Genomic DNA, 15,387 nt, shown 5'->3' on the forward strand with positions numbered 1-15,387 from the left:
TCCACACCTCTGCCATTACACCGGAATACAGCACTGCATGGCTCAGTGACCAACACCAGATGGACCAGATCAAACTGTAGGCTGCGCCTCTAAAACTCCACAACTCTGCCAGTACACCGGAAGACAACATTGCAGGGCTCAATGACCAACACCAGATGGACTAGACCAGACTGTAGGCTGCGCCTCTACAACTGCACACCTCTGCCAGTACACCTGAAGACAGCAGTGCAGGGCTCAGTGACCAACACCAGATGGACCTGACCAAAGTGTAGGCTGCGCCTCTACAACTCCACACCTCTGCAAGTACACCAGAAGACAGCAGTGCATGGCTCAGTGACCAACACCAGATGGGCCAGTCAACCTGTAGGCTGCGCCTCTACAACTCCACAACTCTGCCAATAAACAGGAAGACAGCAGTGCAGGGCTCATTGACCAACACCAGATAGACCATTCCAAACTGTCCACTGTGCCTCTACAACTCCACACCTCCGCCCGTACACCAGAAGACAGCAGTGTAGGGCTCAGTGACCAACACCAGATGGACCAGACCAACCTGTAGGCTGCGCCTCTACAACTCCACAACTCAGGCAGTACACCAGAAGACAGCAGTGCAGGGCTCAGTGACGAACACCAGATGGACCAGAACAGACTCTAGGCTGCACCTCTACAAATCCAAACCTCTGCCAGTACACCAGAAGACAGCACAGCATGGCTCAGTGACCAACACCAGATGGCCTAGACCAAACTGTAGGCTGTGCCTCTACGACTCCACACCTCTGCCAGTACACCAGAAGACAGCAGTGCATGGTGCAGTGACCAACATCAGATGGACCAGACCAGACTGTAGGCTGCGCCTCTACAACTCTACAACTCTGCCAGTACACCAAAAGACAACAGTGCAGGGCTCAGTGACCAACACCAGATGGACCAGACCAGACAATAGGCTGCGCCTCTACAACTCCACACCTCTGCCAGTACACCAGAAGACAGCAGTGCAGGGCTCAGTGACCAACACCAGATGGACCAGACCAGACAATAGGCTGCGCCTCTACAACTCCACAACTCTGCCAGTACACCGGAAGACAGCAGTGCAGGGCTCAGTGACCAACACTCGATGGACCAGACCAAACTGTAGGCTGTACCTCTATACCTCCACACCTCTGCCAGTACACCAGAAGACACCAGTGCAGGGCTCAGTGGCCAACACCAGATGGACCAGATCAAACTGTAGGCTGCGCTTCTACACCTCCACATCTCTGCCAGTAGATCAGAAGACAGCAGTGTAGGGCTCAGTGACCAACACCAGATGGACCAGACAAACCTGTAGGCTGCGCCTCTACAACACCACAACTCTGCCAGTACACCGGAAGACAGCAGTGCAGGGCACAATGACCAACACCAGATGGACCAGACTGCAGGCTGCGCTTCTACAACTCCACACCTCTGCCAGTACGCCGGAATACAGCACTGCATGGCTCAGTGACCAACACCATATAGACCAGACCAGACCAAACTCTAGGCTGCGCCTCTACAGCTCCACACCTCTGCCATTACACCGGAATACAGCACTGCATAGCTCAGTGACCAACACCAGATAGACCAGACCAAACTGTCGGCTGCGCCTCTACAACTCCACACCTCTGCCAGTACACCAGAATACAGCACTGCATGGCTCAGTGACCAACACCAGATGGACCAGACCAAATTGTAGGCTGCGCCTCTACAACTCCACAACTCTGCCAGTACACCGGAAGACAACATTGCAGGGCTCAGTGACCAACACCAGATGGACTAGACCAGACTGTAGGCTGCGCCTCTACAACTGCACACCTCTGCCAGTACACCTGAAGACAGCAGTGCAGGGCTCAGTGACCAACCCCAGATGGACCTGACCAAAGTGTAGGCTGCGCCTCTACAACTCCACACCTCTGCCAGTGCACCAGAAGACAGCAGTACATGGCTCAGTGACCAACACCAGATGGGCCAGTCAACCTGTAGGCTGCGCCTCTACAACTCCACAACTCTGCCAGTACACAGGAAGACAGCAGTGCAGGGCTCATTGACCAACACCAGATAGACCAGACCAAACTGTCGACTGTGCCTCTACAACTCCACACCTCTGCCCGTAGACCAGAAGACAGCAGTGCAGGGCTCAGTGACCGACACCAGATGGACCAGACCAACCTGTAGGCTGCGCCTCTACAACTCCACAACTCAGCCAGTACACGAGAAGACAGCAGTGCAGGTCTCAGTGACCAACACCAGATGGACCAGAACAGACTCTAGGCTGCACCTCTACAAATCCACACCTCTGCCAGGACACCAGAAGACAGCACTGCATGGCTCAGTGACCAACACCAGATGGACCAGACCAACCTGTAGGCTGCACCTCTACAACTCCACAACACTGCCAGTACACCAGAAGACAGCAGTGCAGGGCTCAGTGACCAACACCAGATGGACCAGACCAAACTGTCGACTGCGCCTCTACAACTCCACACCTCTGCCAGTACAGCAGAAGGCAGCAGCGCAGGGCTCAGTCACCAACACCAGATGGACCAGACCAACCTGTAGGCTACACCTCTACAACTCCACAACTCTGCCAGTACACCAGAAGACAACAGTGCGGGGCTCAATGACCAACACCAGATGGACCAGACCAAACTGTCGACTGCGCCTCTACAACTCCACACCTCTGCCAGTAAAGCAGAAGGCAGCAGTGCAGGGCTCAGTGACCAACACCAGATGGACCAGACCAACCTGTAGGCTGCACCTCTACAACTCAACTCTGCCCGTACACCAGAAGGCAGCAGTGCAGGGCTCAGTGACCAACACCAGATGAACCAGACCAGATTGTAGGCTACACCTCTACAAGTCTCCAACTCCACAACTCTGCCAACACACCAGAACACAGCAGGGCATGGCTCAGTGACCACTACCAGATGGCCCATACCAGACTGTAGGCTGTACCTCGACAACTCCACACCTCTGCCAGTACACTAGAAGACACCAGTGCAGGGCTCATTGACCAACACCAGATGGATCAGACCACACTGTAGGCTGTGCCTCTACAACTCCACACCTCTGCCAGTACACCAGAAGACAGCAGTGCAGTGCTCCGTGACCAACACCAGGTGGACCTAGACCAGACTGTAGGCTGTGCCTCTACAACTCCACACCTCTGCCAATACACCAGAAGACAGCAGTGCAGGGCTCATTGACCAACACCTGATGGACCAGACCAGACAGTGGGCTGTACCTCTACAACTCCACACCTCTGCCAGTACACCAGAAGCCATCAGTGCATGGCTCAGTGACCAACACCAGATGGACCAGACGAACCTGTAGGCTGCACCTCTACAACTCCACAACTCTGCCAGTACACCAGAAGACAGCAGTGCCGGGCTCCGTGACCAACACCAGATGGACCAGACCAAACTGTCGACTGCGCCTCTACAACTCCACACCTCTGCCAGTACAGCAGAAGGCAGCAGTGCAGGGCTCAGTGACCAACACGAGATGGACCAGACCAACCTGTAGGCTACACCTCTACAACTCCACAACTCTGCCAGTACAGCAGAAGGCAGCAGTGCAGGGCTCAGTGACCAACACCAGATGGACCAGACCAACCTGTAGGCTACACCTCTACAATGCCACAACTCTGCCAGTACACCAGAAGGCAGCAGTGCAGGGCCCCGTGACCAACACCAGGTGGACCTAGACCAGACTGTAGGCTGTGCCTCTACAACTCCACACCTCTGCCAGTACACCAGAAGACAGCAGTGCGGGGCTCATTGACCAACACCTGATGGACCAGACCAGACTGTGGGCTGTACCTCTACAACTCCACACCTCTGCCAGTACACCAGAAGACATCAGTGCATGGCTCAGTGGCCAACACCAGATGGACCAGACGAACCTGTAGGCTGCACCTCTACAACTCCACAACTCTGCCAGTACACCAGAAGACAGCAGTGCCGGGCTCAGTGACCAACACCAGATGGACCAGACCAAACTGTCGACTGCGCCTCTACAACTCCACACCTCTGCCAGTACAGCAGAAGGCAGCAGTGCAGGGCTCAGTGACCAACACCAGATGGACCAGACCAACCTGTAGGCTACACCTCTACAACTCCACAACTCTGCCAGTACACCAGAAGACAACAGTGTGGGCCTCAGTGACCAACACCAGATGAACAAGACCAGACTGTAGGCTGCACCTCTCGAAGTCTCCAACTCCACAACTCTGCCAATACACCAGAACACAGCAGGGCATGGCTCAGTGACCAACACCAGATGGACCAGACCAAACTGTAGGCTGCGTCTCTACAACTCCACACCTCTGCCAGTACACCAGAAGACAGCAGTGCAGGGCTCAGTGACCAACACCAGATGGACCAGACCAAACTGTAGGCTGTGCCTCTACAACTCCACACCTCTGCCAGTACACCAGAAGACAGCAGTGTAGGGCTCAGTGACCAACACCAGGTGGACCTAGACCAAACTGTAGGCTGCGCCTCTACAACTCCACACCTCTGCCAGTATACCAGAAGACAGCAGTGCAGGGCTCAGTGACCAACACCAGATGGAGCAGACTCAACTGTAGGCTGCGCCTCTACAACTCCACACCTCTGCCAGTACACCAGCAGACAGCATTGCAGGGCTCAGTGACCAACACCAGATGGACCACACCTAACTGTGGACTGCGCCTCTACAACTCCACAAATCTGCCAGTACATCGGAAGACAGCACTGCATGGCTCAGTGACCAACACCAAATGGACCAGACCAGAGTCTAGGCTGCGCCTCTACAACTCCACACCTCTGCCAGTACACCAGAAGACAGCAGTGCAGGGCTCAGTGACCAACACTAGATAGACCAGACCAGACTGTAGGCTGCGCCTCTACAACTCCACACCTCTGCCAGTACACCAGAAGCCATCAGTGCATGGCTCAGTGACCAACACCAGATGGACCAGACGAACCTGTAGACTGCACCTCTACAACTCCACAACTCTGCCAGTACACCAGAAGACAGCAGTGCCAGGCTCAGTGACCAACACCAGATGGAGCAGACACAACTGTAGGCTGCACCTCTACAACTCCACAACTCTGCCAGTACACCAGAAGACAGCAGTGCCGGGCTCAGTGACCAACACCAGATGGACCAGACCAAACTGTCGACTGCGCCTCTACAACTCCACACCTCTGCCAGTACAGCAGAAGACAACAGTGTGGGCCTCAGTGACCAACACCAGATGAACAAGACCAGACTGTAGGCTGCACCTCTCGAAGTCTCCAACTCCACAACTCTGCCAATACACCAGAACACAGCAGGGCATGGCTCAGTGACCAACACCAGATGGACCAGACCAAACTGTAGGCTGCGTCTCTACAACTCCACACCTCTGCCAGTACACCAGAAGACAGCAGTGCAGGGCTCAGTGACCAACACCAGATGGACCAGACCAAACTGTAGGCTGTGCCTCTACAACTCCACACCTCTGCCAGTACACCAGAAGACAGCAGTGTAGGGCTCAGTGACCAACACCAGGTGGACCTAGACCAAACTGTAGGCTGCGCCTCTACAACTCCACACCTCTGCCAGTATACCAGAAGACAGCAGTGCAGGGCTCAGTGACCAACACCAGATGGAGCAGACTCAACTGTAGGCTGCGCCTCTACAACTCCACACCTCTGCCAGTACACCAGCAGACAGCATTGCAGGGCTCAGTGACCAACACCAGATGGACCACACCTAACTGTGGACTGCGCCTCTACAACTCCACAAATCTGCCAGTACATCGGAAGACAGCACTGCATGGCTCAGTGACCAACACCAAATGGACCAGACCAGAGTCTAGGCTGCGCCTCTACAACTCCACACCTCTGCCAGTACACCAGAAGACAGCAGTGCAGGGCTCAGTGACCAACACTAGATAGACCAGACCAGACTGTAGGCTGCGCCTCTACAACTCCACACCTCTGCCAGTACACCAGAAGCCATCAGTGCATGGCTCAGTGACCAACACCAGATGGACCAGACGAACCTGTAGACTGCACCTCTACAACTCCACAACTCTGCCAGTACACCAGAAGACAGCAGTGCCAGGCTCAGTGACCAACACCAGATGGAGCAGACTCAACTGTAGGCTGCACCTCTACAACTCCACAACTCTGCCAGTACACCAGAAGACAGCAGTGCCGGGCTCAGTGACCAACACCAGATGGACCAGACCAAACTGTCGACTGCGCCTCTACAACTCCACACCTCTGCCAGTACAGCAGAAGACAACAGTGTGGGCCTCAGTGACCAACACCAGATGAACAAGACCAGACTGTAGGCTGCACCTCTCGAAGTCTCCAACTCCACAACTCTGCCAATACACCAGAACACAGCAGGGCATGGCTCAGTGACCAACACCAGATGGACCAGACCAAACTGTAGGCTGCGTCTCTACAACTCCACACCTCTGCCAGTACACCAGAAGACAGCAGTGCAGGGCTCAGTGACCAACACCAGATGGACCAGACCAAACTGTAGGCTGTGCCTCTACAACTCCACACCTCTGCCAGTACACCAGAAGACAGCAGTGTAGGGCTCAGTGACCAACACCAGGTGGACCTAGACCAAACTGTAGGCTGCGCCTCTACAACTCCACACCTCTGCCAGTATACCAGAAGACAGCAGTGCAGGGCTCAGTGACCAACACCAGATGGAGCAGACTCAACTGTAGGCTGCGCCTCTACAACTCCACACCTCTGCCAGTACACCAGCAGACAGCATTGCAGGGCTCAGTGACCAACACCAGATGGACCACACCTAACTGTGGACTGCGCCTCTACAACTCCACAAATCTGCCAGTACATCGGAAGACAGCACTGCATGGCTCAGTGACCAACACCAAATGGACCAGACCAGAGTCTAGGCTGCGCCTCTACAACTCCACACCTCTGCCAGTACACCAGAAGACAGCAGTGCAGGGCTCAGTGACCAACACTAGATAGACCAGAACAGACTGTAGGCTGCGCCTCTACAACTCCACACCTCTGCCAGTACACCAGAAGCCATCAGTGCATGGCTCAGTGACCAACACCAGATGGACCAGACGAACCTGTAGGCTGCACCTCTACAACTCCACACCTCTGCCAGTACACCAGAAGACAGCAGTGCAGGGCTCAGTGACCAACACTAGATAGACCAGACCAGACTGTAGGCTGCGCCTCTACAACTCCACACCTCTGCCAGTACACCAGAAGCCATCAGTGCATGGCTCAGTGACCAACACCAGATGGACCAGACGAACCTGTAGGCTGCACCTCTACAACTCCACACCTCTGCCAGTACACCAGCAGACAGCATTGCAGGGCTCAGTGACCAACACCAGATGGACCACACCTAACTGTGGACTGCGCCTCTACAACTCCACAAATCTGCCAGTACATCGGAAGACAGCACTGCATGGCTCAGTGACCAACACCAAATGGACCAGACCAACCTGTAGGCTACACCTCTACAACTCCACAACTCTGCCAGTACAGCAGAAGGCAGCAGTGCAGGGCTCAGTGACCAACACCAGATGGACCAGACCAACCTGTAGGCTACACCTCTACAACGCCACAACTCTGCCAGTACACCAGAAGGCAGCAGTGCAGGGCTCCGTGACCAACACCAGGTGGACCTAGACCAGACTGTAGGCTGTGCCTCTACAACTCCACACCTCTGCCAGTACACCAGAAGACAGCAGCGCAGGGCTCATTGACCAACACCTGATGGACCAGACCAGACTGTGGGCTGTACCTCTACAACTCCACACCTCTGCCAGTACACCAGAAGACATCAGTGCATGGCTCAGTGGCCAACACCAGATGGACCAGACGAACCTGTAGGCTGCACCTCTACAACTCCACAACTCTGCCAGTACACCAGAAGACAGCAGTGCCGGGCTCAGTGACCAACACCAGATGGACCAGACCAAACTGTCGACTGCGCCTATACAACTCCACACCTCTGCCAGTACACCGGAATACAGCACTGCATGGCTCAGTGACCAACACCAGATAGACCAGACCAAACTGTCGGTTGCGCCTCTACAACTCCACACCTCTGCCAGTACACCGGAATACAGCACTGCATGGCTCTGTGACCAATACCAGATTGACCAAACCAAACTGTAGGCTGCGCCTCTACAACTCCACACCTCTGCCAGTACACCGGAAGAGAGCAGTGTATGGCTCAGTGACCAACACCAGGTGGACCTAGACCAAACTGTAGGTTGCGCCTCTACAACTCCACACCTCTGCCAGTATACCAGAAGACAGCAGTGCACGGCTCAGTGACGAACATCAGATGGACCAGACTATAGGCTGTGCCTCTACAAATCCACACCTCTGCCAATACACCAGAAGACAGCACTGCATGGCTCAGTGACCAACACCAGATGGAGCAGACTCAACTGTAGGCTGTGCCTCTACAACTCCACACCTCTGCCAGTACACCAGAAGACAGCCGTGCACGGCTCAGTGACGAACATCAGATGGACCAGACTTTAGGCTGTGCCTCTACAAATCCACACCTCTGCCAATACACCAAAAGACAGCCCTCCATGGCTCAGTGACCAACACGAGATGGAGCAGACTCAACTGTAGGCTGTGCCTCTACAACTCCACACCTCTGCCAGTACACCAGAAGACAGCCGTGCACGGCTCAGTGACGAACATTAGATGGACGAGACTGTAGGCTGTGCCTCTACAAATCCACACCTCTGCCAATACACCAGAAGACAGCACTGCATGGCTCAGTGACCAACACCAAATGGACCAGACCAGACTCTAGGCTGCACCTCTACAACTCCACACATCTGCCAATACACCAGAAGACAGCAGCGCAGGGCTCAGTGACCAACACTAGATAGACCAGACCAGACTGTAGTCTGCGCCTCTACAACTCCACAACTCTGCCAGTACACCGGAATACAGCACTGCATGGTTCAGTGACCAACACCAGATAGACCAGACCAAACTGTCAGCTGCGCCTCTACAACTCCACACCTCTGCCAGTACACCAGAATACAGCACTGCATGTTTCAGTGACCAAAACCAGATGGACCAGACCAAACTGTAGGCTGCGCCTCTACAACTCCACACCTCTGCCAGTACACCGGAAGACACATTGCAGGGCTCAGTGACCAACACCATTGGACCAGACCAGACTGTAGGCTGCGCCTCTACAACTCCACACATCTGCTAGTACACCAGAAGACAGCAGCGCAGGGCTCAGTGACCAACACCAGATAGACCAGACCAAACTCTAGGCTGCACCTCTACAACTCCACACCTCTGCCATTATACCGGAATACAGCACTGCATGGCTCAGTGACCAACACCAGATAGACCAGACCAAACTGTCAGCTGCGCCTCTACAACTCCACACCTCTGCCAGTACACCAGAATACAGCACTGCATGTTTCAGTGACCAAAACCAGATGGACCAGACCAAACTGCAGGCTGTGCCTCTACAACTCCACACCTCTGCCAGTACACCGGAAGACACATTGCAGGGCTCAGTGACCAACACCATTGGACCAGACCAGACTGTAGGCTGCGCCTCTACAACTCCACACCTCTGCCAGCACACCAGAAGACAGCAGTGCAGGGCTCAGTGATCAACACCAGATGGACTAGACCATCCTGTAGTCTGCACCTCTCCAACTCCACAACTCTGCCAGTACACCAGAAGACAGCAGTGCAGGGCTCAGTGACCAACACCAGATGGATCAGACCAGAATGTAGGCTGCGCCTCTACAACTCCACACCTCTGCCAGTGCACCGGAATACAGCACTGCATGGCTCAGTGACCAACACCAGATAGACGAGACCAAACTGTAGGCTGCGCCTCTACAACTCCAAACCTTTGCCAGTACACCGGAATACAGCACTGCATGGCTCAGTGACCAACACCAGATTGACCAGACCAAACTGTTGGCTGGGCCTCTACAACTCCACACCTCTGCCAGTACACTGGAATACAGCACTGCATGGCTCAGTGACCAACACCAGATGGATCATACCACACTGTAGGCTGCGCCTCTACAACTCCACACCTCTACCAGTACATGGGAAGAGAGCAGTGTATGGCTCAGTGACCAACACCATTTGGACCAGACTGTAGGCTGTGCTTCTACAACTCCGCAACTCTGCCAGTACACCGGAAGACAACATTGCAGGGCTCAGTGACCAACACCAGATGGACCAGACTAGACTGTAGGCTGCAACCTCTACAACTCCACACCTCTGCCAGTACACTGGAAGACAGCAGTGCAGGGCTCGGTGATCAATAACAGATGGACTAGACCAACCAGTAGGCTGCACCTCTACAACTCCACAACTCTGCCAGTACACCAGAAGGCACAGTGCAGGGCTCAGTGACCAACACCAGATGGACCAGACCAGACTGTAGGCTGCACCTCTACAACTCCAAACCTCTCCCAGTACACCGGAATACAGCACTGCATGGCTCCGTGACCAACACCAGATAGACCAGACCAAACTGTAGGCCGCGCCTCTACAACTGCACACCTCTGCCAGTACACCAGAAGACAGCAGTGCAGGGCTCAGTGACCAACACCAGATGGACCAGACCAAACTGTAGGCTGCGCCTATACAACTCCACACTTCTGCCAGTACACTGGAATACAGCACTGTATGGCTCAGTGACCAACACCAGATGGCCTAGACCAAACTGTAGGCTGTGCCTCTACAACTCCACACCGCTGCCAGTACACCAGAAGACAGCAGTGCATGGCGCAGTGACCAACACCAGATGGACCAGACTAGACTGTAGGCTGCACCTCTACAACTCCACACCTCTGCCAGTACACCAGAAGACAGCAGTGCAGGGCTCATTGACCAACACCAGATGGACCAGACCAGACTGTAGGCTGCGCCTCTACAACTCCACAGCTCTGCCAGTACACCGGAAGACAGCAGTGTAGGGCTCAGTGGCCAACACCAGATGGACCAGACCAAACTGTAGGCTGTGCCTCTATACCTCCACACCTCTGCCAGTACACCGGAAGACAGCAGTGCAGGGCTCAGTGGCCAACACCAGATGGACCAGACCAAACTGTAGGCTGCGCCTCTACAACACCATAACTCTGCCAGTACACCGGAAGACAGCAGTGCAGGGCACAATGACCATCACCAGATGGACCAGACTGCAGGCTGTGCCTGTACAACTCCACACCTCTGCCGGTACACCGGAATACAGCACTGCATGGTGCAGTGACCAACACCATATAGACCAGACTAAACTCTAGGCTGCACCTCTACAACTCCACACCTCTGCCATTACACCGGAATACAGCACTGCATGGCTCAGTGACCAATACCAGATAGACCAGACCAAACTGTCGGCTGCGCCTCTACAATGCTACACCTCTGTCAGTACACCGGAATACAGTACTGCATGGCTCAGTGACAAACACGAGATGGACCAGACCAAACTGTAGGCTGAGACTCTACAACTCCACACCTCTGCCAGTACACCGGAAGACAGCAGTGCATGGCTCAGTGACCAACACCATTTGGGCCAGACCAGAATGTAGGCTGCGCCTCTACAACTCCACAACTCTACCAGTACACCGGAAGACAACATTGCAGGGCTCAGTGACCAACACCAGTTGGACCAGACCAGACTGTAGGCTGCGCCTCTTCAACTGCACACCTCTGCCAGTACACCGGAAGACAGCAGTGCAGGGCTCAGTGACCAACACCAGATGGACCAGACCAAACTGTAGGCTGCGCCTCTACAACTCCACACCTCTGCCAGTACACCGGAAGACAGCAGTGCAGGGCTCAGTGATCAACACCAGATGGACCAGACCAACCTGTAGGCTGCGCCTTTACAACTCCACAACTCTGCCAGTACACTGGAAGACAGCAGTGCAGGGCTCAGTGACCAACACCAGATGGACCAGACCAGACTGTAGGCTGCACCTCTACAACTCCACACCTCTGCCAGTACACCGGAATACAGCACTGCATGGCTCATTGACCAACACCAGATAGACCAGACCAAACTGTAGGCTGCGCCTCTACAACTCCAAACCTCTGCCAGTACACCAGAATACAGCACTGCATGGCTCAGTGACCAACACCAGATTGACCAGACCAAACTGTCGGCTGGGCCTCTACAACTCCACACCTCTGCCAGTACACCGGAATGCAGCACTGCATGGCTCAGTGACCAACACCAGATAGACCAGACCAAACTGTCAGCTGGGCCTCAACAACTCCACACCTCTGCCAGTACACCGGAATGCAACACTGCATGGCTCAGTGACCAACACCAGATAGACCAGACCAAACTGTCGGCTCCGCTTCTACAACTCCACACCTCTGCCATTACACCGGAATACAGCACTGCAAGGCTCAGTGACCAACACCAGATAGACCAGACCAAACTGTCGGCTGCGCCTCTACAACTCCACACCTCTGCCAGTACACCGGAATACAGCACTGCATGGCTCAGTGACCAACACCATTTGGGCCAGACCAGACTGTAGAATGCGCTTCTACAACTCCACAACTCTGCCAGTACAACGGAAGACAGCAGTGCATGGCTCAGTGACCAACACCATTTGGACCAGACCAACCTGTAGGCTGTGCCTCTACAACTCCACAACTCTGGCAGTACCCCGGAAGACAGCAGTGCATGGCTCAGTGACCAACACCATTTGGACCAGACCAACCTGTAGGCTGTGCCTCTACAACTCCACACCTCTGCCAGTACACCGGAATACAGCACTGCATGGCTCAGTGACCAACACCAGATGGCCCAGACCAAAATGAAGGCTGTGCCTCTACAACCCCACACCTCTGCCAGTACACCAGAAGACAACAGTGCAGGGCTCAGTGACCAACACCAGATGCACCAAACCATACTGTAGGCTGTGCCTCTACAACTCCACATCTCTGCCAGTATTCCAGAAGCCAATAGTGCAGGGCTCAGTGGCAACACCAGATGGACCAGACCAAACTGTAGGCTGCGCCTCTACAACTCCAAACCTCTCCCAGTACACCGGAAGACACAGTGCATGGCTCAGTGACCAACACCAGATGGACCAGACCAACTGTAGGCTGCGCCTCTACAACTCCACACCTCTGCCAGTATACCAGAAAACAGCAGTGCAGGGCTCAGTGACCAACACCAGATGGACCAGACCAGACTGTAGGCTGCGCCTCTAGAACTCCACACCTCTGCCAGTACACCAGAAGACAGCAGTGCAGGACTATTGTGTTCACCATGGGAGGTTAAGGCAAGGTGAGGTAAGTTACTGCCCAGCTGTGGTGAACGGGAGGACTCACAGGGTAAAGCTACTGTAGAGGGGGTGCCCATCCACCCCCTGGGCAACACAGGATACCCTGAGCAGTACTGGGGCACAGAGGCTTTCATACTAGCAGAGCCAAGGAGTAACATTGCCCTGCTTTCGCAAGCAAACACATAGAGGGGCGAGTGGTTAGAAATGGAGGGGCGTCACCGTCCTTCCTGCTCCCTTTTTTGGCCAGTGCATTGGGTATGAACCTGAAGCAGAGCACAGGGGAGAACCTCTATGGGGAGATTTTGTGAATGTGGATGGAACGCGCCATTGAGATTCACCTCAAAGTCTTGCATGAAGGTCTTGGGTTCCAACATGCGGTGCTGGTCCAGGATGTCGTACATGAGGAAATCCACAAACGTGATCTGAGGAGAGAAGAGGAGTCGCAGCATCATTAACCCTCCGGCTCCCTGCACTACCCAGCGGCACCCCCAGAAGCAGAGATGCCGCGCAAGAGCCTGGAAGCCCCCAAGTGAGAAAACCAGAAGGAGATAAACAACTCTGAGGAAAAGCAGCACAGAAGAAGCAGGGATTCCTGGGAAGGGGCAATGCCACCGCCCCCCAACACACAAGTAGCCCACCACTTAACCTCGGGCACAATCATGGGGGTCGTCAACACCTACAGGGGCATTTGCCCCCGACTCATGCCACGGGGTCTCAGACTTCAGCCACATTCTTCACACCTTAAACTCATCAGTGTCAGATTTAGGTGTAGGGGTGGGGGGATTACAATCTTAGGTCGGCACCCCCTACCTACCCCATCTCACCTCCCCTCTGGCAGGGGGTGCAGTAGCTGCTACTCACAGGACCCCTTAAGAAATCAGCACCCCGGAGGGTCAGGCTCTGAGAGCCAAGATCTTAGAGCCAACCCCCCTCTAGGGACAACCTCGGACTTAAACCTTTAACCCAATATGCAAAGCAGTGGACCACCGTAGCACCAGAAAATCAAGTACCTGCTCTCTAGCAAACCACTTCCTCTCTCCCAGGAACCTCGAAAACAGCCTCAGTTTTCCGGGGAGTTTCTCCACAAATGGGCCCTTCAGCGTCTTCTGGCGAGAGAAAGGTGGGGCAGTGAGGTCCAGAAACACTGAGGAACGTGGGCAGACACTGCACGCCACTCCCCCAACCCTTACCCCACATCCCAGACACCACCGGCACTTACTAAGTTAGGGTTATACACCACAGAACCGAGCTCCAGCCGGACGTCCATGGCCGGATCCACCAGAAGGTCCACTCTGCACATCTCCTCCTCACTTCCGCCGCCTGGAAGGAAAGTGGCACGAGAAGGGTTCAGAGGCCGCGCCTTCCACTCACATTTCTCCATTCCAAGCCGCCTCAGAGAGATTCCATTTGCAAGCATGATGGATCAGGCTTCCCTGCCACCTGCATGCTGCACCCACTGCGCCAATGCCCCTGAAGGCCAGCGTGTGCCTCCAACATTGGGTAGTGGAATGCAGCTGTGGGCCCGCACGCGCAGCACCCGTTTGCAACACAGAATTGGAGTGATCGCAGGGGGACAGTCTCTGCTCAGACCTCAGTTTGAAACATGCATCCAAACTGTGAGCAGTGAGAGGTTGGCGCCTGTGGCTTCCAGTCCACACATTTACCCGCCCCCACCCCCCCCCCAGCAATGAGATGGATGTCAAGCATTTGGGGGTTGGGCTGCGGGGCTAGGGGGGCTGGGAGTGGTGAGACCTGTGCTTGGATCCAGTAGCTTAGAAAGTCAAGCGTGGCAAAATATTGCAATGTTTCAAGTCAGGGAAGGTTGCAGCCACACTGTCCATGTTCCCAAAAGATAGGACAGGGAAGGGCTAGAAGACCCTGTCCGTGCCGGGACCACCCTAATCAGTTCTCCAGAAGAGTAGTGTGGGGCACCCCTCTCCCTTAGACGAGGCTTGGTCGAGCCCAAGGGCACCGGCTGGTACAGATTTGAAGCTGTGGTGCACAGGCAGGGCACATGCCCCGGAACCCCTTCCCCTGAGAAGGAGGTAGGGGACAGTGAAGTCGGA

The 15,387-nt window shown here is 54.8% G+C and overlaps 1 protein-coding gene across 1 annotated transcript in view; it reads right to left on the bottom strand.

Annotated features, from left to right (window-relative positions):
- The window catches only part of LOC138520148 (glutathione S-transferase Mu 1-like), a 47,598-nt gene extending 32,860 nt beyond the window's left edge, over window positions 1–14,738 (bottom strand). The window contains exons 1-3 of the mRNA XM_069632633.1: window positions 14,541–14,738; window positions 14,332–14,427; window positions 13,660–13,743 (exon numbers count right to left, since the gene is read on the bottom strand). Coding sequence (XP_069488734.1) covers window positions 13,660–13,743; window positions 14,332–14,427; window positions 14,541–14,738 — 378 coding nt within the window. The remainder of the gene's footprint in view (window positions 1–13,659; window positions 13,744–14,331; window positions 14,428–14,540) is intronic.
- Between the last annotated feature and the right edge of the window lie 649 nt (window positions 14,739–15,387).

This window comes from Ambystoma mexicanum, chromosome 13 (assembly GCF_040938575.1).
Source record: "Ambystoma mexicanum isolate Mex_15411 chromosome 13, UKY_AmexF1_1, whole genome shotgun sequence".
Taxonomy (NCBI): Eukaryota; Metazoa; Chordata; class Amphibia; order Caudata; family Ambystomatidae; genus Ambystoma; species Ambystoma mexicanum.